The sequence below is a fragment of the Vicia villosa genome, linkage group LG2 (genome assembly GCF_029867415.1).
Source record: "Vicia villosa cultivar HV-30 ecotype Madison, WI linkage group LG2, Vvil1.0, whole genome shotgun sequence".
Lineage (NCBI taxonomy): Eukaryota > Viridiplantae > Streptophyta > Magnoliopsida > Fabales > Fabaceae > Vicia > Vicia villosa.
The window spans coordinates 224196918-224223355 of record NC_081181.1 but is presented as its reverse complement, the minus strand read 5'-3'; the positions used below and the strand labels follow the sequence as shown (position 1 = coordinate 224223355).

General features: G+C 30.4%; 3 protein-coding genes across 4 annotated transcripts; 2 read left to right on the top strand and 1 right to left on the bottom strand.

Annotated features, from left to right (window-relative positions):
- Window positions 1-13690: 13690 nt before the first annotated feature.
- Window positions 13691-17368, top strand: LOC131651461 (uncharacterized). Its single transcript, XM_058921122.1, has 8 exons — window positions 13691-13964; window positions 14078-14421; window positions 14506-14681; window positions 14781-15813; window positions 15914-16157; window positions 16218-16352; window positions 16569-16774; window positions 17156-17368. Exons 1-8 carry the CDS (start codon window positions 13691-13693, stop codon window positions 17366-17368), a joined length of 2625 nt encoding a protein of 874 aa, XP_058777105.1.
- A 3288-nt stretch (window positions 17369-20656) lies between these two features.
- On the top strand, window positions 20657-22515 carry LOC131654037 (uncharacterized). 2 transcript variants are annotated; one of them, XM_058924436.1, is made up of 3 exons: window positions 20657-21186; window positions 21451-21623; window positions 21744-22515. In XM_058924436.1, the coding sequence occupies exons 1-3, from the start codon at window positions 20743-20745 to the stop codon at window positions 21865-21867; spliced, it is 741 nt and encodes a 246-aa protein (XP_058780419.1). In that variant the 5' UTR covers window positions 20657-20742; the 3' UTR covers window positions 21868-22515. The 2 variants fall into 2 exon arrangements, with proteins under 2 accessions (XP_058780419.1, XP_058780420.1); XM_058924437.1 differs by having other exon boundaries at window positions 21713-21850.
- A 386-nt stretch (window positions 22516-22901) lies between these two features.
- On the bottom strand, window positions 22902-26080 carry LOC131654036 (G-type lectin S-receptor-like serine/threonine-protein kinase SD2-5). Its single transcript, XM_058924435.1, has 2 exons — window positions 25776-26080; window positions 22902-25480 (listed from the first exon to the last, which is right to left on the bottom strand). Exon 2 carries the CDS (start codon window positions 25471-25473, stop codon window positions 23014-23016), a length of 2460 nt encoding a protein of 819 aa, XP_058780418.1. The 5' UTR covers window positions 25474-25480; window positions 25776-26080; the 3' UTR covers window positions 22902-23013.
- Between the last annotated feature and the right edge of the window lie 358 nt (window positions 26081-26438).

Below are 26438 nucleotides of genomic sequence, written 5' to 3'. Positions count from 1 at the left end.
ATTTGTTCCCAATTAGCTTCAATCCACATACTTATTATTGTTCTAATAGATAATACTAAATATTACAGGCATTATCTCTTTGTAATCTCATGATTATAGAGTATTCTATAATAATGAAACTCTCCATATATGACAGTACTATTAGTGTTTAGAGTTGAACTTACCACCACCACCATTGATAGATAAACTAATCATTCAAGCTGCCATAGAGGACCGATTCAATCAAGATATCGCTAAAATCTTTTAAAACATATAAATTAAATTACATAATATATATTGGTAGAATTTGTTTAATATTAATCTCTAAATAATAGTTAAAAGAAGAACTCACACTAATTTTTAATAAATTTAAGAAGGACTCAAGCAGACAGATGACAATGACATTCAGTATCATAATATTTAGCAGAGAAATGTTATTCTTATACCAAATCTTACACTAACACCGTATGTAAGGACGACACTGTTCATGTACGGACGACACTGTTCATGTACGGACGAATACTATTCATGTACGGACATATACTATTTATTTACGGACGTTTATTTTTAATACCTGGACGTGCATTAACCAACTTCATTACTGCATTAACCAAGTTTTTACACTGTATTAACTAAGTTTGATGACTACTAAAAAATATTTTTAATACCTGGAAGTTGCATTAACCACCTTTATTACTGAATTAACCAAGTTTTTACACTACATTAACCAAGTTTGGTGACTGCTAAAAATTATTTTTAATACCTGAATGTTGCATTAACCAACTTCATTACTGCATTAATCAAGTTTTTACACTGCATTAACCAAATTTAGTGACTACTGTGAAATACTGTTGGGTGTAAGTATTAGTGTAATAATTGAGTGTATGAATAACATTACTCTATTTAGTATCACAATATTTATACTGACTAAAATGTACGCGACCTTAATGCAATAGTGTTTTCTAAAATCTTGATACTAGAATAGATTTTGCAAGTATGTTTATTTCAATTTTTTTTTATAGTAACATATTTGTTGAATTTTTTTAAAAAGAATTCAAAAATATAAAAATTGGTTTGAATCATTATTTTTAAATTATTATTTTAAATATTTCATCCTTTTGATATAATTTCCTTTTTATATAAAATTATAAAAAATTACTTAAATTTCAAGCTATTTCAAATAATTTTTTTTTATAAAAAAATTATTTTTGAGATACATTTTTTTTTAAAAATTGTGATTTTAACTATGATTTGAATTTTAATAATGAATATTTATGTTATACAACATCAACACACAAGTGAGAGAGACACCACCACATATTCACCAAAAATCTTAAATTATTAGGTATATGAATTCTCTCGTTTATAAAGTGTCAACCTCCATTTTTCTAAGCAACGTGAGACCTCCAACTGACACTTGTGCCCAACACAAACCACTTAAGTATATTTTCCATCATTTTCTCTATCATAGGCGCTATTCCGACACTTTTTCTAGTAATCATTTCTAATTTTATCCTATCAAGTCTTACCACACATCCATTACAACATCTTCATCTATGTTGTATTTACTTTATTATCTTATTGATTCTTGACCACCAAACATTCTATCGTGTGCAAAGTTGCGGGTCTTACCACAGTTTGATAAAACTTTCCCTTCAGTTTGAATGGTATCTTGAATCACTTAAAACATCTAATGCCTTTCTCAATTTCAACCATTCAGCTTGAATTTGATGGTTTACATTCATTTTTATTTCTCTATTATTCAGTATTACGGATCCAAGATGTTTAAACAATGTCACTTTAGGTATATATTTATGTTAAGTTTTGATTTATGAAAAACATATTTTAAAAATTTTATAATATTTTGGAAAACATTTTTATAAAAACATTTTTAAAAATACACAATTTTTTTTATTTTTTAAAACTAAAACGAAGGGTTTTATGTATGACTATGAAGTGATATTGTCTAGAAGAATCATAAGTCAATACTACTAGTGATGACAGTACTGAATTAAACTGAGGATGGAAGGATATATCAGCAACCATTCCCATCAATTCTCAGAAGTAATTACCATTTGCTGAATACGACATTTTTGTTGTTTACCAAATGTACACCTTAACGAATTAAATTACTTATATCATTCACCACGTAACTTGGAAGATTGATTACAAATAGTAGTAATAAATAACTCAATCAATTATATTTCTGGACTCACTGAAGTCATTTGTTCATATTTTTTCTTCTCATCTCTTAGCTAGTGGGATGCCATGCTACTGTCTATTTCCTGCCACATGTGTTGGTGGTAAGCTGTCTGTTTCTATATATGTTACAGAGAATTCGAAAAAGGATGGAAAATATTTGAAGCCAAAATTAACATTCGAAATGGACTATATTTTTAGTAAAAAAAATATATAGAAAAATGTTATACTATAGATTATCTAATCAAAAAGTGAAGAGAATTAGACGGACAACTGAGATATTTTCAAAAAATAAGATGGGTGATGTTGTTATCTCAAAATATACACCAAGATAGCTAATCTTAAATAATTAATCTATCAATTTAAACAAAATAATTTCGAAAATTAACAAGAACAAAGATGAATATAGAGAACACACATAAACTTATTTGTCTAATTCAATTTAAATTTATCTATAATGTAGGAGAGAGAAATTCCTTGATCAAAATTCTTCATAAATTTCCATCTTTTCTTTAAAATGACAATGGTATCAATTTATCCATCAACTATCTTGCTGAACTATTCAAATATGAATCACTCTTCAACAAAACTGATCAAGTCCAAGCAATGATTGAATCCTAACATAGATAATGAATTTGCGAGCATACTCACTAGATTGTCTTGTGAGGCAACTTTTTCAACCATAATGATCTAGATAACATATGTCAATGTGTTTTGTCTTCTAATGATACACTTGATGATTATTTTAATGGATTATACTTTGAATATCAAAATGTATTTTTACACATTTTTGAGTAATTCATAACACTCTACTAATACCTCTTAACCAAAAGGCTTCCTTGACTCATTCAACTATAACAATATACTCCACTTGAGTTGTAGATAAAATGATAACAAATTGTTCATTTCATTTCTAATTTATAATTGTTTCAAACAACGTAAACACAAAATTAGACAGGATTTTTTAATGAACCACATTCCCTGCAAAGTGTGCATCCAAAAAACTTTCGAAACGTCATTCTTCTGAGCCATATGTATGTGTTTCAAACCTCGATCTATTCAAATATATCAACAACCATTTCAAGACTTCTCAATGTACTCCTCAAATCTTTCAAAAATTGACTTATTATACTAATGACATATGCTTAGTCCGATCTACTAAAAACTATCTCATACTGATGAATACAACACTACTTACATAGAGAGTCCTCTTCATCATTTTTTTATCATTATTTTGAGGATATTACATGACTACAAACCTACTGTGATGAGAACAATTCACCCTTTTTTTTAAATTTTCATAATATTAATTTCTAAAATTTTATTAACCTCGTCAAAATCTTCCATCTCAAATTCTTCATTCAGTGTCCCTTTTAATTTCTCAATCTCTTTTGAGTTTGATTAAATATAAAAGTAGATATTAATTTCCTCATTTCTTTTAAATATGCAAACACAATTGTCATAATCACTACTCATAAAACTATTCTTTACAAATATTCATCAAGCTAATAGAAGTAGATATTAACTTCCTCATTTCTTTTAAATATGCCTACATAATTGTCATAATTACTTCTCATAAAACTATTCTTTAAAAAAAATTCATCAAATCAATGATACCATTGTCTAGAAATTTTCTTCAAGATTTTTTCAAAAGAAAAAAATTTAGATTTGATTTCTAAAAGACATACTATTCTAAATGACATTTATAATAAAATGAAAGGAGTTCAGTATTTATTTTATTTTATTGGATGGAGTAAAATATATTGGGTAGTGCTTTCTAGAGTAAATTGTATTATATAACTTAGGGTTACTTACGTTTTTTATTCTTATAAATATCTCAAATTTCACTTTTATTTCCTAATAAAAAATAATTTATTTTAATTCTTATAAAATTTTTATGCATGCAGTTTTAGTCCCTACTATTTTTTTAAATTTTAAAAACTGTTTAGTTACCTTTAAAATATTTGTTTATCAAATTATATAATTTTTTAAAATAGAAGAATTAAATATGAATTTCTTAAAATTTAAAAGATAATGATAAAAGTAATACAAATTTTGACTTAGAAATCAAATTTTGAGTTTTTTTTTTTCGAGGAACTTTTTATAACGTTCTAATTAAACATATCTGTAAAACAATCATTTACAAATATACATCAATTTAACAGTAGAGACTATAAGTACGTAAAATATATTATTTTTTAATAGAGACTAAAAATAAAATTTAAAATATTTATAGAGATAAAAAATATATTTAACTCTATAATAGATATTAGTTGTATTGTACTGTACTTGACTTTGAAGTGACATTTTCACATACTCCAAATATTTTACAAAGACTCCTCCCGAGTCAATACTAGTGATGGAATGGAAGGATAAGGAATCAAGTTATTTATATCTCCACGGAACTTGGAAGATTGGTCACAACTCACAAGGGTACTACTAAGCAGTAGTACAATAATCAATTATATTATGAACTGCATTATTCAAGTAATTGCTAGTGGTGTTCTTGTTTGAGAGGTTTCTTAGTGTTCTTTCTTCTTTTGTTATTCTATTGTCGGGTTGGTGTCTGTTCCTCTCTTATTGAGGGTGGATGTTGTCTTTGGCTTTTTGATTTCTATTTGATATGAGTTGTGTTCTAGAATTTTACCTGACATCCATTTCATTATATCTAGCACAATTTTTATTATTTATATTGTCATTTAAAAAATAATTTAATTTCTACCGTATTTTTTTTAAACCGAATATTTACAAGCGATTTTTTTTCTATAAATTTATGTATTTATACTGGCAATTTAGTATTTATATCAATTCTTAAGGGAAAACATGTTTTTTATTGGCATTTTCGAAATTTCAATTAAAATTCAAAATTTTGCGTGTATGATTATCAGTCTTTTTTTTTTTTAAAAAAAAAGTGGTATGCTACATGTATTTTTATTGACATGTGTATTGGCGATTTATACATGTGTATTGGCGATTTATTTTTTTTGTTGATAAAAATGCATATAGGATATCGCATTTTTAAAAAAATACCGATAAATACGTGGTCATTTATAGATTTTTAAAAACCCGGTAAATACATTGTTTATAGATTGACCGATAGAGTAAAGAGCGCAACTGATGAGTGCTCTGTTAGAGGCGACGAAGATGACGGAGAGCAACTGCATCTTAGAGCGGATAGAGTAGCCCCTACTATTTCTCATCGAAGGAGGATATAGCAGTCCCGATTACCTTGCACTCTGTAACATATAGGTGGTAAAGCTGAACGGACAAAGATCTTGATGTCGAGTCAAATGTTATCGTTAATAATGATGTAGAGGTTACTCCTCAAGACGATATCAAGGTTCCTCCTCAAGCTGATACGTAGGTTCTTCCTTAGGCTAGAGATTCTTGTTGTAGCTGATATGGAGGTGGCGGCTCGGACTGATAAAATGTCTTCTATACACACAAATGAAGGGTTCCCTTGAGGGCTCAGTGACCCTACCTTGCTCACTAGGTATGTCGATCATGTGACATCTAGATTTTGACATGGAAAGGTACAAATATTTTATTTTAAGTTGTTTTTATTTATTACCGATTAATTGAAAATAATTGATGGTTTAAATTTTAATCTTTATGGAACCGCGTCCCATTGGAGGTGTCCACCCATGAGTGAAGTTGAAGAAATTCTTTGATGTGCAGAATCCATATAAGGTTAGGACGATTGTCGTTGATGCCGACATGCTTCCATTTTTAGACTATTCCCTCACCATGCTCGAAGTTCCACATTTGTTCGCTTTTGTTGAGCGATGGCATAAGGAGACATCCTCTTTTCATCTTCTATTTGGTAATATGAAGATTACCCTAGACGATCTCAAGCCTCTTACTGTTGGAACTAATCTTTACACTTTTGATAATAACAAGTACATTTGTATGAAGAACAATTTTGTACTTTAACGGTTTGTTTAAAGGGTGCAAATATTTTTCATAGATTTTGGACTATAAGTATGCAAGTTCTGGATTATGAACAAATTAACTTTGAACTCTGGGCTCTCAATACTCACTCTGATCCGTTGAAGAAAAAAGTGCTTTACAGCGACAAATCTGATCAACAAAGCATCAAGTCATCTACTAAACAAAGATTATCTAGATCGACTTTGATTTCTTAAGACTCGACGTTTCTCATAACACATAAGACTTACTCTGATCAAGCTTCATCTTAATCTATCAGAAACCTCTGACTCAAGTGAAGAAAGTTAGTAACTCTGGACTCTGACAAAGCTTCACCAAATTTTATCAGAAGCCTCTGTCTGAAAAAGATTACTACGAAGGAAGATAGTGTGAAAATATTAAAAAATACAAATCATCATCATTTTGCAAAACGTTCCAACTTCACCCTCTAACGGATCGATTTTCTTCTATTTAAGGGAGTGTTTGAAGCCATGGAAAAATGACGAAAAAGATTGGAATAGAACAAGTAGTGAAACTCATAATTCTTTTTTCAAAGAAGTTAAGAGAAACACTGGAAAAAATCAAGCATCAACACAAAGAAAAAAGTCGTTATTTCATGATAGCTTCATAACTTTCATTCTTTATAAAATTCATTGTATTGTAACTATGTGTACCAGCATTTCAAAAAGTACTTTGTGAATGCATCACTTTGTAACTTAACCAGGTTGGTTAATATCCCTTAGGAGGACTAAAGGTTTAGTCAGGATCCTCGAGAAGTCTTTGACGGAAAGTCATTGAAGTTGTAATCAAATGATATTTGATTAGTGGATTAAGTCCTCGTTGTTAAGGAAAAATCACATGGGTTGGGTGGATTGGAGGTAACCTAGTTAACGATGAACCAAGATAAAATCGCGTGTTCTTTATCCTTCTTCTATTTTTCAGTTTGTGTTTGGGTGTTCGAAAAAGCTTTTAGTCTTGATACCAAATTCAATCCCTCGTTTCTTGTGTTTCACGGAACCTTTAATTGGAATCAAAGACCCTAAAACACTTAACCGTGTAAGAAAAAGATCCAATTTGTAAAACACAAAGGAAGTTACTCTTTCACATGGTATCAATAATAAAAAGACGCGTGTCTATGCGAAGATGATTCTTTCAAGAAAATATTTGTTGAGAAGTATAAGAAGTTCAGGCGAATATTTGTTGACAACATATAATATGAATAGTCAGAAAAGATCAAAGAAGTCATGGGCAGCAAGCCAGGCAACTTCAAGAGATAACTCTAAAGATGAAATCAACAAGTCATTAATTACCACTACAGAAACAATCAAGCTAAAACATTAACTCTGGAGCCAGGATGTAGACCACTTTATGAAGAGCATAATTCTTGATCTTCTGAGTCATGTGTCGTGTCAGGATCATTATCAGAATTTAATGAGGATCTTCAGAAGACTAGTGTTGACTACATTCAAGAAAGATCTTGATCAATTTTGAAGTCTAAGTTCTCAGACTCTGAAGAAAATATTTATGGGTTTATGTTGGGTGTAATGAATTGATAGTAAAGCCCAACATTTCTTATTTTCATGCTTTTTGGGTGCATCTATTTTATTCTTAACACACAATAATCCCTTAACAAGTTTGATTCTAAGACACAAAAGTGTATCATGTTAGGATACTATGAACATTCTAAAGGTTGTAGAGTCTACAACACTGAAATGCAAGTTGTTGAAGAGTCAATTCATGTTAAGTTTGATGATAAGCTTGACCCTAAAAAGTCAAAGCTAGATGAAAAATTTGCAGAACTCAAAATCACTTATTCAAAATCTAGAGATAAAGATTCCAAAGACAAAGACTCTGAAGTCAAGAATTCTAGATGCGCTCAATCAGAAGAAACCAACACTCCAACACCTCTTAGAAAGCTCATGCAACAAATTCTACATCCCGAGGAACTAATTATAAGGGATAAAGCTAAACTTATCATAACTAGATCTTCATTCAAAAAAGATGAAAAAACTCTTTCGGGCCTAGACTGTGTCATAGAACCAACATCTATCAATGAAGATCTTCTCGACTTTGACTGGATTCTAGCCATGCAGGAATAATTTAATCAATTCTCCAGAAATGATGTATGGGATCTTATACCAAAACCCAAAGGAAAGCACATTATTGGAACTAAATGGGCATTAGAAATAAGTAGAATGAGTAAAGAGATGTGGTAAGAAATAAATCTGAATGAGTGCACAAGGCTATAGTCAGCAAGAAGGAATAGACTATACTGAAACCTTTGCACCATTTGTCATATTAGAATCTATCTGACTTCTTATTTCATTTACTCGTAATCATAATATCATTTTATATCTGATGGATGTCAATAAGGCATTTTTTAATGGCTACATAACATAAGAAGTGTATGTTCATCAACCTCCTAATTTTGAAAATAACCAAAATCCTAATTATATTTATCAACTAAAGAAATCATTGTACGGTCTGAAACAAGCTCTCAAAGCATGGTATGAAAGACTACACAATTTCCTTTTGAAATGTAATTTTACAAGAGGGATGGTTGACACAACTCTATTATGCAAAACATTCAAAAATGATACCCTTGTTGTTCAAATCTTTGTGGATGACATTATTTTTGGTTCTACTAATGTCTCCTTTTGTGAGGAATTTTTTAAGTCTATGCAGACAGAGTTTGAAATAAGTCTGATGGGTGAGCTTAAGTTCTTTCTAGGAATTCAAATCAATCAAAGTCCAGAAGGAACTTACATTCATCAAATCAAGTATATGAACGAGCTTTTGAATAATTTTGATCTTTCAGAATGTAAGGCTGTTTAGATTTTTTAGTATACAAAGTTTTAAAAATCTATATGTTCTAGTTTAGTTGTTGTTATTGAGTTTGAGTATTGATATTGATATTTAGTTTTTTTGTGTGTGCAGATCTCATCTTGTTTTGTCTAGTTGAGTTATTATACCTAATGTTGATTGTTTCTTTCAGTAACCCCTCTTTGAACATATAACATATTAAATTGATTTTGGAAAAAATTATATAAAAAATTATATTGTATTTAAAACATATCTTACACTCATTAATATTTTTCTAGCATTTTGCAACTCATCAATTATATATTGCTTTTTAGTTGTAAAAATTTCTCCAGTACTTCTAGTTTTTATTCAACTTTCTTCCATATTTGTTCATTTTTCAAAGAATCAAATTTTAGTCTTTCAAGAATGAATTAGTAGAAAAAGAAATTTTGAATAACTAACTTGAAACATTGAAGAAATTTTAACGATTAAAGAGCGTGAGGTTAATGATGAGTTAGAGGATGCTAGAAAATCATTGATTAGTGTAAGTTGTTCTTCATATATAATAAAATTGTTCATATAATTATTTTCCAAATCAAGTTTGAGAAGTTATATGTTCAGTTAGGGTTTAGTCAAATAAGAAGACTTGAATTTGTAAAAAAACTTGTACTTGTAGATTGAAAATTTGTATTTTAATTTATGTGTAAATAATATAATTTAATATTCTGTTAAAACAATTGATTTTTTTTTAATATATGTCTTTTCCCCCTCGATTTTTAGATAGAAATCGAACTGTATGTGGCGCTAGTTTTGAAAATATAAAATGTTGTTGTTCGAATCAAACCATTAGCCATTTCAACTATCCTCTTTGTTATTCAAAAATCGAGAGATAAAATAAAAAAATCCATGACGTAGTCTTTCGTTACCTCGCCTCTGTAACCAAAGTTAAATCCCGTTCGTCTCCAAAATTAAATATGTTTTTTTTAGTAATGCCTATAAGAACGACCAATATTCAACCCTAAATATAACATATTAAAACTTTTTTTTATGCTTATTTTTGTTTGGTACAACTTTACTAAATTCATTTGATTATTTCTATCACTTTCAATTACATTCTATAGAGTATTTAGATCTCATGTGTTTTTCTCTTTATCTACTATACAAGTCAGTTACACATTATTTTTTGGGGATGAATGATGTGTATGTACTCATAAAATTTGCAAACTATTTTTTCATCAAGAAAATAATATAGTAGCTCATGTTAGCTTCAATACTATTGGCTTTATAAGTCATTGTTTTGGAATGAGTGGTGTGTTGAACTCATCAAATTTGCAAAATATTGTTACATAAAAATAATATGGTACTTCATGTGAGCTTCAATAATAATATTGCCTTTATACATATTACTATTTGTCTCTAGTTATATATACATGTTTGCTATTTTGACACCAAAACCTACACTCAAATTTGATACCGTATACACTGTTTATTGTATTTATATGGTAAACAGTATTTTTTTTTAAAATTATATTATTTTTTTAAAAAAATTTAAAAAAAAAACAAAATTTTAAAATTTAATTTACAATATAAATATATGGTTGTGTCATTAACCAACTTCATAATTATATTAACCACAAAAATGTACACATTAATCAATTATTTTATTATAATTCATTAATCACTTTCACTAATTAATTAACCAATAAAATATATTGTATTAACCATGTTCTGACACTGGATTATAAATGTATTAACTAATTTTTATATTCTATTAACCAATTTTATTTTACTATTTAATATTTTTTTATGTTTGAAAACTCATTAATCAAATTATAAACTGTATTAACCAACTTTCTATAAACTATTAACCAAAGTCTTATCGATATACATATTAAATTTTTTATATATATTAAATATATATAAAAGATCTATTATTCTTTCAATTCGAAGAAACTATATTTTCCTCACTATCTTTGCAAATGAATCCAGTGACAATCTATTATTCTTTTTATTGGGAGGAAATAAGTTTAATTGATTTTTTTCATGGTTTTTTTCTATAACTAGTTTTTAATGGCTCTACAATTAAGTTAATTAGTTTATAAATTTAAAATTAGTGTTGGGTTTCTTTCTAGTATGATATTCATTTTTTTTGGAATAAAGATATTATTATTACCAAAAACAGTTAATACAACCGATCCGAAGATCCAGATGATGCACTAAGCATCCTCAAAACTTAAGAAGATGTATACAAGGTATCTATGTCAATATGCCTCCTAATTCTCCTATTCATACCACCCCTAACAAAAATCTCATAAAGTATCACCTTTAAAGATATGTTTAATCAAATATTTAAAAATGATTATTCACTTAGTTACAATTTATTCACCTTTAATAATATGACAATTAATAAAAATATTCAGTTAGTATTTAATATATTTTCATATGATATATAGTTAAAATAATTGAGTATATAATGTTAAATATTTTTACAATTTTTTTTGTTTCCTACCTATCTTTTATTTCTAATAAAATTAAAATCTACCTATTTAAGTTAATTCACGAAATGATGGGTTATTTTTCGATGGTCAATACTTGATGACATGGAATATTCTAATTGTATTAAATCATGACATGTCATTATTAATTAATATTTTAAAACTATTTTAAATTAAAAAAATCAGAAAACAAAAAATCCAATAAAAAATTGATAATAAATTTAATTGAATAAATCCCTTAAAAAAACTCTAATAGAATAATTTTAATTAAATTAATTATAAAAAACATAATTTCTAAATTTTGTCAGATTTATTTTGTCTTCCAACCATTCATCTCCTCTATTTTTTCAATTCTCATTCATTCTCACATAAACACACCAGATTAAAAACCACCCTCTTCTAATTCTTTTTTGTCTGAAACATGCCAAACCTACCAAAAGCCTCTTTCAAATTATTTCTGAAACATGCAATGAAAATGCAAAATGAAGAACAAAGAACAAAGAACAAACCACATATATTTGGATTTAAGAAAAACTTAGATTTAGGTTTAAAAAAACTTAAATCTTAATATGAAAACTCATAATAAAAAATATAATAAAAAAATGATGGCATATAACACAGATCTGGGTTTAAAAATAATTTATATGGGTTTTTAGAAATTTGCTTTTTATTTATGTGTTTAATTAAAATCAAGTCATGGTTTGAACAAGAATGAAGAAGAATCATTCAACAACCATGATAACAATAGAACGAAATAAAGATTGGTTAGTTTTTTATTTGATTTATAAATTGTTTTTTTTTAATAAAAAATTATCCATTTTAATTGCATTAAGTTTGTGTAAAGACAGAGATGCAGTCCAAGATCATTAAACATCGTAAAAGAAAGAGTTAAAATAGATTAGACTATTTTGTACTCTCTCCGTTCCTTTTTAAGTGTCGTTTTAGAAGAATTTTTTTTCCTATTTAAGTGTCGTTTTATAATTTAATGTTGTAATTTGTCAATTATACCCTTATTTTTTCAATAACTCCACCTCACATTTTTTAATTTTTTATTGGAAAAAGAGAATGTATGAATGAATTTATTTGGAAAGAGAAAAATAAATAAGGGTATGATAGGAAAAGTAACTCTAACAATCCACTATCTTGGTTGAAGAGCTTTTTGCTAAAATGACACTTAAAAAGAAACGGAGGGAGTATATTGTAGTGTGACATAAATAAGAAAATAGTATATTTAGAATTATTCTCTTATGTTTTATTGCATAAATTACAAATTTTAAAGTTTATGTAGAATTTTCCATATTTGATTCCAATAAAGATACATATTTTTCAAATGTGAATCTTGCTTTTATTTGAGTTGTGTTACACATTTTATTTTATTAATTTTTTTTACCAAATTTATTTATTTTTAAAGATTTTATTTATTTATCTATTTTAATCATCCATTTATTATTATTATGGAACAATAGAGAATGGGACGAGGGAGGCCGAAAAAACTGGTTCCTCCGCCGTCGGACTCTGCATTGAAATCAACACCTATTAGCAAGCAGTTAACTAGTGACACTATGAATCACCAACTAAGCTCGAGTTCAACCCATCATACTTTGGTTGTTGAGAAAACCCCCAACCTTTCTGCAAACCCTAAATCGGAGGAAATCCCACAGAACAATGAAGGCAGAAAGCTATGGGTGGATGTTCTAAATGATAACCGCAACCCTGCAAAGGGTAGATCCATGAAATGTGTTGCTCCCAAGATTGTCAATGGTGCTATTGAAGTGGAAATTGGAGTGGAAGATATAGAATCGAAACTCAATTTCTGGGCTTCATCATTGATTTTGTATGTCATAGGTGGAGACCTTAGTATGAATGCACAGAAGAATTTCATGATCAAGACGTGGAATTTTATCCAATTGCCAGACATGTATTACAATAAAGAGGGTTATTTTATTATCAGATTCAAGTCATTCAGTGATAGGGATGATGTATTAATGAAGGGACCTTATACTATTAGGAATATGCCAGTCCTAATTAGGGAATGGAGCCCTGATTTCAAGCTGAAAGATGACTTCTTACGTACCCTTCCTATTTGAATTAAATTTCCACAACTGCCTCTATACCTCTAGGGTGAAATGAACTTGAGTAAGATTGGCAGTGCACTGGGGAATCCTTTAGTGACAGATGAATGTACAACCAACAAACTGAGAGTTTCCTATGCGCGTATTCTGGTGGAAATGGACATTACCAAGGAGCTCCCTACAGAAATCACCATTTGAGATAGATATGGGAATAAGATGGAGCAGCCTATTGAATATGAGTGGAAGCCTTTATATTACAATAGATTTCATAAACCTGGACATAACTGTGATCAACCTAAGCCTAAAACCAAGCAATGGAAACCAAAAACAAAGAATGAAGAGTCTGCTAAAGCTACACCAGAAGTGGTTGAAGATATTATTATTGAAGCCTTAGCCACAAGTGTGATTGAACCTGTTGTGATAAAGGATAACTCTGCTTCAAATGAGGAACCGAATTGGACTGAAGTGAATAAAAGTGGTAGAGATAGAGGTAAGAAGCCTATGACTGAGAGCAATTATGCTAATTTGTCTTGTGTGAATGGATTTGATGCTTTGCAAGTTTTGAATGATTTGCAAATGCTGAAAGATTCTGGTCAATGCTAGTTGCTTGGAATGTTAGGGGGCTCAATAAATCTGCTAAGCTCAGGGAGATTAGCTCCCGTCTCATAGAGCTTAAGGCACACATCAATATTCTGATTGAAACTAGGGTCAAACAAGGCCAAGCTGATACTATTAGAAATAAGCTGCATCTTGGAGGGAAATTCATTGATAATTACAGCTATCACCCCAATGGCAGGATTTGGGTTCATTGGGATCCTAATCACATTGATCTTCAAGTTGTTACTTTGAGTAGTCAAATGATACACATGGCAGTCTATAATAACCAAAGAGACTTTATGTTCTGGCTTACTGCGATTTATGGATTGAATAGGTTAGATCAAATAAAGGTTTTATGGAAAGAGTTAGATAATCTTAACATCCAAGGCCCATGGTGTCTGGCTGGAGATTTTAATAATGTTCTTTGCTCTCAGGACAAGATTGGTGGCAAAATTGTTATAGAGGCTGAGTTCAAAGATCTTGAAGATATGATGAGGAATAATGACCTGGCAGAAATGACCAACAATGGTGATTACTACACTTGGTCCAATAAACACAACATAGGTACTATTTACTCTATAATTGATAAGATCTTGGGTAACACTGATTGGTACCAGGCTCATATAGAATAATCTCTCAAAGGTTTACCTCCCAATGTTTCTGACCATTCTTTACTCTTACTGCACCATCCTGATATTCCTTTAAATAGGCAAAAGAGATTTAGATTCCTTAACTGTTTGACTGAATCTGAGAGCTATCACCAAGTTGTGCAAGCTAATTGGAGTGAGACAATTGAGGGAGGGCCTAGCTTTGTTCTTTGGCATAAACAGAAGAGACTTCAAAAAGAGCTTTACAAGATGAATAAACCTCTAATATCAGTCAAACAGAAAATTATTCAAGCTAGGGAAAACCTTACCAAAGCTCAAAAGAATCTTAGTATTGATAAATGGAATTTTGAGAAGATTGCCACTGTGAAGAGATACAATGAAGATCTAATCAAGTGGCATGAGATTGATGAAAGCATTATGAAACAAAGGTCTAAAATTAAATGGCTTAGGGATGGTGATGGTAATAACTCATACTTCCATGCATCAGTCAGATTGAAGCAATCCACCAAAGCCCTTACTATGCGGGAAGCTGATAATGGTCAAGTTATTACTCATCAAGATGATATTGAGAGAGAAGTCCTTGATTTTTATGGAAAACTCATGGGCTATAGGGAGCAGTCTCTTGACTGTGTTGATATTGGAGCTTTAAGAAGGGGATCCCAACTGAATAGAGATCAGAAAATTCTCCTGGAAGGGAAAGTTACTGAGGATGATATTTACAGTGCTCTAAAGGGTATTGATGACAACTCTGCTCCAGGCTTAGATGGCTATACTGCAAAAAAATTTAAAGTTAGCTGGAACACTATCAAAGTTGATGTTATTGCTGCCATTCATGAATACTTTGATAAAGGTAAAATTTACAAAGCTTTCAATTGTTCTTTGGTTTCTCTTATTCCCAAAAGTACCACTGCCAAATATATCAGGGATTTCAGGCCTATATTTTTATGTTCTACTTTTTACAAAATCCTTTCAAGGATTTTGACAGCTAGATTCAGCCAAGTAATTCGGAGCATTGTCAGTATTAATCAAGCAGCCTTCATACATGGCCAACAAATTCACAGTCACATTCTCTTGGCATACGAGCTTCTAAAAGGTTATAACTGTAAACAGGGACCTCCTAGATGTATGTTTCAGGTTGACTTACAAAGAGCATACAATATGATCAATTGGCAGGCTTTGGAGATCATGATGCAAGAACTTGGTATTCCTCCTAAGTCTCAATTGGATAATGCAGAGTCTAACCAATGTTTCCTACAGAGTCAACATAAATGGAGCCCAGTCAAAGCTTCTTATTGAAAAGAGAGGAATTAGGCAAGGGGATCCCATCTCCCCATACCTGTTTGCAATTCTTATGGAGTACCTGCAGAGATGTCTTCACCAGATGGAGTTAGATCCTAATTTCAACCATCATGCAAAATGTGAAAGACTGCAGCTCACAAATTTGATGTTTGCAGATGACGTTCTTCTGTTGGCTAGAGGTGATTCTACGTCTGTAGAATTATTATTGGCAGCCTTTTACAATTTTATGAATTCCACAGGTATGAAGATTAATAAGAGTAAAAGTAAAATGTATTTTGGAGCTGTTTCTCAGGAGATGAAGGACACTTTGCTTAGTCTCTATGGGTTTCAAGAAGGATCTCTGCCTTTCAAGTATCTAGGGGTCCCTATCACTTGTAAGAAGCTCTCTATTCATCACTATATGGCCCTGATTGATAATATTGTTCATAGGACTCATATCTGAACTTCTAAGCTTCTGACTTATGCTGGAAGGTTGCAGTTAATCAAGAGCATTTCCTTTGCCCTTGCCAATTATTGGATGATGTGTTTTCCTCTACCAAAAGCAGTTATTTGCAAAATTGATGCTATTTTTAGATCCTTCCTCTGGACAGGTAAAGACCAAGTCAGTCACAAAAGTTTAGTTGCTTGGAAAACTGTCTGTCAACCTCTGAAACAGGGTAGCCTGGGTGTGATTAATCTAAACTTATGGAACAAATGCACAATGCTGAAACTGCTTTGGAATATTTGTAATAAGTCGGATAATTTATGGGTTAAATGGGTGCATTCTTACTATCTGAAGAACCAGAGCATTTTTGAGGTCAGTACCAAAACTACTAGCACATGGATCATGAAAGAAATTCTGAGTGTTAGAGAGTTAGTACAGAATTATCAAACACAATGGGCTGATATGTGTCAGAAGGGTAAGTTTTGCTGTGGTGAATTGTATCAAGCCTTCAATACTAGCCCTAACATTCAATGTAGCAAGTTCTGTTTTCAAAATCTAGCGAGACTGTGTGCTGTTTTGATTCTTTGGCTGTTATGTCATAGAAGATTAGCTACCAAGAGTAGGCTGTGTCATCTTGGTTTCATCAACACAAATGATTGTAGCTTTTGTGGTATGGAAGAAACGGATAACCATGTGTTTTTTGAGTGTGAAGAATTTTAAAAAAATTGGATAGCTGTTCTTCATTGGTTACAGATTAAACCCATCCCCAAGAAATGGGACGATGAAATAGTTTGGATCATGAACATGGGAAAGGACAAAGGTTGGAGGGCTAAACTCTTCAAATTGTCCATTGCTGGAGTTGTTTATGGCATTCGGTACCATAGAAATAGAGTTGTCTTTGGAAACACAAGTGATTACAATCAAATTGTACATGAGATCATAGATAAAATTGTTTATAGAGATTGAGTTTGTAAGGCTTTAAAACCTCATATAGCTACTCTTATGGTTATGTAGGCTTTTTCCTTAGGCATTTGTCATCCTTGTAGCTGGATCCTTTGGATCGCTTTGTACCTCATTTGTTTTTGGATCAATAAAGTTATTTGCTTCCAAAAAAATCATCCATTTATTATATGGATTTTTTTTATTAATTTTAAATATTTTTAAAAATTGTTAATTATTAATAATATGTCACTATTTAATACAATCATATTATTCTATGTCATCACATTTGACCACGTCATTAAAAAAAAAACTTCATCACACTTATTAACCAAAAATAGAAAAGGAGGATAAAAAATGTTCAAAAATAAAATAGAGGGATTAATTTTGTAAATTAATTTAAATAGGGAGATAAAAATTATAATTTAATATATCAATCCTATTTCATTTCTTGTGAAGTTATAAAAATAATTATATATATCATAATTATTAAAAATATAATCTATTTATGTTTAAAATAACTTTATAATTTAATTAAGAGCATTTTGACATCAAGGAGTAACTAAGCATTTCAACTATATTGACACTAAAAATTTATGTTTAAAACTTTTCTAAGTTATATGATCATTATTAGTTTCATAATTTATTTTTTTGGTACGTTTTAGTTTTATAAATTTTACTCTAACTATAAAGTTTTCAAATAAAACTTAATATTTTATTTTTATAAATTTTTTATTAAACAAAAATATTTATTTTCTATAAAATTAAATATATAAATTAGAACATGAATTGTACTTACTATAGAATAAAATAGAATATAATAATCACAACTTATCACTTTTAATATTAAAAATATTATTTAAAAAATAAAATAATAAATCATTCTTTTTTAATCAAAATCTTAAAGATTTTGATTATCTCTCTTAGTTACTTAAAATTAATTTTTTTCATTTTAATTATTTTCCTAAAACATAAATTTTTTTTTGACAGTCCTTACATTCAAATTTTCAATAAATAAAACTCATGATTTGTACTGTTAATATTCTAATTAAATATTATTTTTTATTTTTAAAAATGTTATTTTTCATTTTAAGTTTTAAAAGATCTTTGAAATCGTGTCATTTTCACAACTTTTTTTTAATTTGATTAAAATTGTCACATAGCATTTCAGGTTACTTTCACCTTACTTGTTAGTTTCTTTTTAATAAATGTTGAAATACTTAAGAGATTAGAAATATATTTAACTTAAATATAAATTAACAATTATAAATAGTACCTTTCAAATAAATGATTTTATCAATTATCTATTACTTTTTAATAAACAAAACCTTAAAATTTGTTTTGTTTTTATATACTATTACTATCTCACCATAATATTGATGTATCTGCTAAGTTGTATAAACCAATTAGATATAATCAGCCACTTTTCAAGCTAATGGTAATTTTAGTTCTAAGTCAATATGGATTACAACATAGGTTGAAATTATGTTTACCTTTTTATAGAGATTAAGATCGTCTCAGCCCAGCGGATCTATATTATTGAGAGTTTTGAAGGTATTGTAATAACTTGTGTAGAACTATGCTGTGATCTATTAACTTGTTAGAATGAAATTGTCTTAAATATTTCTTTAGATAAGTGATATTTTTTTAGAGAAATGTAAAATTTTAAAATTAAATTTTAGTTATAAACATATATTTTTTCTAATTTTTATTTATAATTAATTTATATTGTAGTTCAATTATAATTTAAAATAAATTATTATAATATAAACTTATTAATTAAGTTTATAAAATAAATTCTTAACATAATTAAAATTCAAGTAGCATTATTTATTTATTTATATTTCTTTTGACAACCATGTAATATTATTTATATGTATGATTTTCACACCCATCGAGTGAGCAGTGACAAAATATCCATAAAATAGTAGTGAAGTTAAATAAGTATAGTGAGTAACATTGTGTTGCAAGATGACCAATTACTATAAGGCAACGCCTTATAAAAACAAAACATGCGACTTGTTCACCCAAACAGGTGTTGACAAATGGTTAGCCTCTATTGGAAAGTGATGCACATGCAAAACAAATTTTCAACCGTTCAATTTGCAGCTAATAAAGTACAGAAACATAGGCAAGTCATGGGTCCCTTAACCCATACATTAATCTCAAACGTGTCTGTCTATAAGGGAAGATTCAATGGGTAAGAGGCTTATCATGCCCACAAAAATGACAGTACCTAGTATAAGTGGAGTAAATATCTGTTTCAAAATTTGTCTATATTCATTCATTCTAAAGAGTACTCATTAGAAAGAAAATACAAGTTTAATATTACTAAAAAAAATAATGATTTTGCAAACATATTTACAAGTAAATAATATAAAATAATAAAATATCAACAAATAGTAAAATGAAAGTGACTAAAATATCAATGGTCAATACTTTGAATCTACAATATTCAAAATTAAATTATTGATTGAATATGTAATTGATAGACGAGACGATGAAGAAGACAACACTGAAATAAATAATATATTCACAAAATAAAATATAAAAAAAATTTTAATCTATATGAAAGACATTGATTTAAATTAAAAAAATTGTGCAAATTGATAATTTTAAAAAAATAATTGACTAAAAATCCCCTATTTCCTTTGATGAAGAATAAATAAGAGACAAAGGAGAGATTCTTTCTAAAATAAAAACCTACTACCATCTTAAAATTTTAGATGGACAAGTGATCTGTCTCTCACAAAGTGTGTTTCAAGTTTAAAGTGCTCACTCGTTGACACCCGAGTTGCCTCCAACATAGAATTATTATATAGTTTTGATAATAATAAAAAAAAAAATATTATTATGAAAAAATTAACTTATCTATATGATTTGAAAATTATAAGTTTTGACTAATGATTTGTTCATTTAAATTATATTCAATATAAACTTGACCCTAATTAAAAATTTATTAGAATTATTTGAGGCACCAAATAATATTGGGTTTAACAAAAGTGATTAATTGCTAAACCAACCAATCAACATGAGAGAAGTTGACAAAACACAAACAAAAATTGTACAAGATGAAGTTATGAAGTTATGTATATATCAATCATATTATCATACATACCCCTCTCTAATCTCTCTAAAAGTATATTCACGAGTGTCCACCAAATATTTTTCCCATTGATTACTTCCTCACATGTCATAATCATTAATTTTTGAGAAACCATATGTCACATTCTTAAACTTTTGTAATTTGGTGTACCAATAATGCCGCCATATATTCACCGCTTCATCATGAATAAATATAACTCACCTCTACCTTATTTGTCTCAATACATATACACCTTCCTCCACTTCTCTATATCACTCTCTTTTTCACTCTCTCTCTATACTTCAAATACTAAAACATGTTACTAAGAACCTATAGTGCACCAATTCACACTTCTTCCCTTCATTCTCATGAACAAGAACTCAATCACCACCATCCTAAAACACTTGCAACCCTTTCAAAAACTAAGAAGAAGAAATTTGCACCACCTACTAGCCTTGTTAAGAATCCTCATAAGAAGAATATAGTGGAACAAGAAGTACTTTTTTCAAGCTATAGTTTAGATAAACAAGTTTTGGAACATGAAGAGGGTGGTAAGAAAGTAGTAAAGTTGCAAACTTTAGTAATGGGTGGTGGAGGAATGGGGTGTGATGATGGTGGAAGGATTTGTGGTGGTGGAAATGGAAATGGGTGGGAGAATAATTATGGTAGAGATGAAACTCATGCTTATTATCAAAACATGATTGAGGCAAATCCAAATAATTACCTTTTACTTGGAAATTATGCTAAGTTTTTGAAAGAGGTAATTAATTTTGGCTTATCTACTTAAGCTTAATCATATTATTAATCCTCATAGTCACACGGTCAACACATCAGTAGCAACTGGATCGAGATCAAGATTCTAGACTATCTGATCTCGAACCAACCGTTACTAATGTGCTGACTTATCACTTACGAATAATCTATCAGATCAAATTAAATATTAATTTACATTAAATAAATAAATGAATATTAGGGTATAGTATAGTGAATTTTGATAAAAGAATATGGTTGTGACATGAAATAGGTTTGTGGAGATTATGGTAAAGCAGAGGAGTATGTTGAAAGAGCAATTTTGGCTAACCCTGGTTATGCTGATGCTTTGTCACTATATGCAAATATAATATGGTACACAGAGAAGAATGCTGATAGAGCTGAAGCATATTTTGATCAAGCTGTTAAAAGTGATCCAAATGATTGGTAAGATATATTTATTAAAAAATTCATTGTTTCTAAATTGGTGTCAAAAATATCTGTGTTGTGTTGTGTCCTGACAAATGAATGTGTAGGTTAATATTATTATTCTTATTATGACATCAGCTATGTCTTGGCTTCATATGCAAAATTTCTATGGGATGCTGAAGATGATGGAGATGAAGATAATGAATGCCAACATAAGAACCATACATGTTCACCCGAGATAACTGCAGCCTCTAAAATCTAGCCTATTTGTAGTTGTAAACTAGGATTCACGGATACCTCGAACTCGACACACGACACTGATACGGAGATACCGATAATAATTTGAAAAAATGGATAAATTAAATATAATCACAAGTATCAGTGTAAATGTCCGACATCGACACAGATACAAACACGCATACGCATTTTTTCAGAAGTGTCGGTGCGAGAGGTTGTAAATAGCTCATGTTATGCAATAAATGAGAGAATGTGTTATTGTAATCTAGGGAGGATTCTACTGTTGCATCTTATGAGAGTTTGAAATTTTGGTAGAAATCAATGAATACTCATTAAGTCTCTTTCTAGTTCTACAATTCAATATGTGATTTTGATAAGAGAAATAATATTTTGTGACCTTGAGAAAGAAAAATGAGGTTTATAAATGAGGTGAGGCCGATGAAAAACTCCGGTATGTAATTTTGTGTTAGCGGCGTGGTGTTCAAATATCTACAAACACTTTGACACAAGCAACTCTCGAAAGTGAAAGGTATTTTGTATTAAAATAGTTGCAACAGAATTTAGGACCTTCGTTAGACTTTTCAGTAGGATTCTAGTGTTTCGGTCTCTAGAATCTTCTATTGACATACCTCTATCTTAGAGGACAAATATTCTCATATCTCTTCTTGCTTTGATGGTCGATCTCCATTGTTTCACGGAACATTTGAGTCTTTTATTATCCAAAATGTTTCTTGTTAGGCCTTTATAGAGTGGACATCATGTCTGGAAAATTTTGTCATTGAAATTTTGATTTCAAATTATGCGAATTTGGGTTTTGAAGAATGCTATGATATGTATACCGTAGCTTTACACCGTATTTTCTATGCTTCATTATACGTGACACAAATTTCAATTAATATAAAAATAATAAATTATTAAAAGAAGTAGATTTTACCATATAAAAATACGGTATAAATGTGAAAAGTGGTGTAACTATATCATTTCTCTGGGGTTTTATGTGCATTTTCAACTATGGATAACTTATAAAAGAAAAAAAAAACAAGAGGGAGAGATAGAAACGATACTCAAACTATACAATATTTTCAATGACTCAAATGAATTTCATATTGATTATAAAACCAAGCAAAAAGAATATGCATCCACAACATTGATCTACATCTAGTTATCTATCTCATCTTGGTCCTGATAACTGAACACAAGACAAAGGAACATTACTATAAAAACTAGCTTGTCCAGATGAACTACCTTCTCCACTACTCATTTTCAAGAAACTTGAATAACTACTTGAGTGTAACAAAGATGGTGGATCATTTACAATGCACAAACCTTCAAGCATTTGAGCAACTTTACTCATTGGAGGTCTCAAATTCATGTCATCTTGTATACACCAAAGAGCAACTTTAAGAGCTATCACAACGCTTTCATCTTCCTCATCGATATCTATCTTTTTGTCGATAACTTCTCTTATTTTACCCTCTTCCATCATTCTTGATACATAAGAAGGAAAATGTGCTTTCTCTTCTCCTTCCCATTGATCATAGTTTTTCCTTCCACCAACAATCTCAAGCAAAAGCATTCCGTAGCTAAACACGTCGCTCTTCTCTGAAATCGCGTAGTTAGTTATCCATTCGGGTGCTAAATACCCTCTTGTTCCTCTTAGTGTTGTGAAAACATGGCTTTGTTCTCTGCTCATTAGTTTCGCCAACCCGAAATCAGAAACCTTAGCCATGAAATTATCGTCGAGAAGAACATTTTGTGGTTTGATATCGCAATGAATGATCCTAACTTCACACTCTTCATGAAGATAGGCCAATCCTTTTGCAGTTCCTATTGCGATATTGTACCTTGTTTGCCAAGTTAACAACATAGTGTTTTCGCTGTTTTTGAAGATCCATTTATCCAATGAGCCTCTTGCCATGTATTCATAAACAAGCATTCGATGAGGACCTTCGGCGCAGAACCCTTTAAGCTTCACAAGATGAACATGGTGAATACTTCCGATTATCGATACTTCTGCTTTGAACTCTTTTGCTCCTTGTCCTACACCTTCCAATTTTTTCACTGCCAACTGTGTTTTACCATCTTCAAGTACACCTAGATACACCGAGCCGAACCCTCCTTCACCGATTTTCGTGGAGAAGTCCTTAGTTGCTCTAGCAAGTGTACGATAGGTAAAACGCGCCGGCATATTAGAGAGACTATCAAAGAATTCATCTTCCTCCAAAGTATCATCTCGAGGATACTCATCAAAATTCTTCTTCTTAAAATAGTAACACCAGAATCCAGCTATAAGACCCAAAATAGCGAAAACTGTGAGAATCCCTATAACAAAAACCAGCAGCATGGTCTTTCTTCCATGATCGTCGCCGTCATTGCCACCGCTATCAGTCGAAACCTTCATATACGAAACATAACCGCCGCTGCTTCCTTTAAACCGTTGGAAGCTCCCGGTTTGCTCGAAATGAAAGCAACTACCTGTACTATTTTCATAGAAAAGCACAAGGCAGGAACAGTTTCTTACACAAGCCTCTTTGCACGAAACCAAAGTCGATTTTTTCAAAACAGGTGCATCATATTTAAGTGCAAAGTAATCAAGATCTTCGCCAACATATAAAAGTTCTGTCGAACTTCCACGAGAACACGCTGAGACGTTAGGAGGTTTGCAATTGAAACGCGACCGAAGAAGCGTAGGACATTCACACCAATTCTCAAAGAAGCAAACATAGTAAGGATCACAAGGCTCAGGAATTCCACAAGGGTCTTGTGGCACTCTCAATGTCTCAGGATTAGTAGACTTCCCTTTGTTAAGATCATAGAAAGAAATCGCGCCGTTTGGATCCAAAATCGCAGCGTAGAATGACTTAGGATCAGAATGATCAGAAAACACAATCTTCCAAACCAAAACTCCATTTTTATCATAAAAGTTCCATGAGTTAGAAACCAAAGAAGCATAGTGAACCTTGTTACTACTCGTAACGTTTTTCGAACTTTGAGTTTTACTAATTTCTCCCATTAAGGACCAATACAATTGCGAAGTTTCGAATCCTGCATACAGAACCAAATCACCTTCTACATAACTAAGAAAATGAAACAAGTTCATTCGATTCCGAAAACTCTTAAGACTCATTCCTTCAACAAAGGATTGGCCAGGCAAAAGTGTATCAGTAGGATGACTAAAACTTTGCCAAACAACTTTCCGATTTTCGCCAAACAAAACCAAATTTCCTGAATCCAACAACTCCATATCCTTAACGTTCTGTCCTGTTGTGTTTGTTGCCCAAACAAAACCATTTCCACTTTCCAAATAAGCATTTCCGCTATGCTCAAACACGAATTTATCAGAATTTCTAACAAGCAAGCCTCTATTTGCTGTCCAAACAACTTTGAAGCTACTCAAATGAATCACTACTAAAACAAAAAGAGAAACATCAAGGGTTGTGAAGAATCCAAAAGCAAAAGCCGAGTTGTTCGATAGTAAAAAGAAACCGTTATGATCGTTCCAATCCGAACGAGAAGCACTAAATCCAGGCTGTATCTGATGAATATGTTGATCTTTGGCTTGACAGGTTCTTAACAGAATTAGCATCATAATATACAAAAACAAAGTTCCATTTTTGATTAAGCCCATCATTTCATAACTGCATTTAAACATTGGATTTTAATTCAACTAATTCATAAACATAAAAAAAACAATAATTTCTGAAAGATCACTATAGTTCTTAGAGTAAACCCTGAAGTTAAGTCTGACCGACAATTGTGCAAGTCAGGATTCAAACTCGGGACCTCCAGAACGATTCGTTCTTCTATGACAATACTAACATATTATACTATTGTTTTATTCATTGAAACAAAAACATATACAACTATAAATCAAAACATGATAGGAAAACTAGAAAAATCATATAGAAATGTTACATAGTATTGATTGCATACCTGTTAGAAACATAAACTATGTAGACATGCTACCTTGTTGTTTATGAAGAAAAGAAGGATGAAAAGGTTGTGGCTAGCTATAGTGGAAGTCATGGAAATTTTGAGAGAAGATCATGAGAAGAACGAGGTTGAAGTTTTGAGCTACCACTTTTATGTGTCATTATGATGGTAGGGTCAATGTAAAGTTTTGTAGTTGCATTGGGGTATGGAAACATTAGTTTCCCATTTATGAGGTAATTGTTTGTCACATTATGGATTTGAGTGAGTGAATAAGGTCATTGTTGATTTGGAGTGTCTTTGAATAATTTCTCTTGTGAATTGACACCTTTAAAGTAGTTAAGGACCACAAAATATATCAAATTTTGGTAGCCACAAAATACTTTATTTCATTTTCTTCTATTAATACAACTTGATATATAAGAAGAACTTGGAAAAATTAATTGGATATTGCTATAATTTCCAAATAATAATACACTTCTATTTATGGTAGTTTTTTATTGATACGTAAAACCAACATATGGAAAATACAAATAAATATTTAATCAACCAAAAATTTAAATCATCTATGTGATAATCTTACTTATCTTATTGCGAGTTTAAATGTGTCATCCTCGTAAATAGAAATGTTTATGCGGACTATCTAGCAAAATATGAGAATAATAA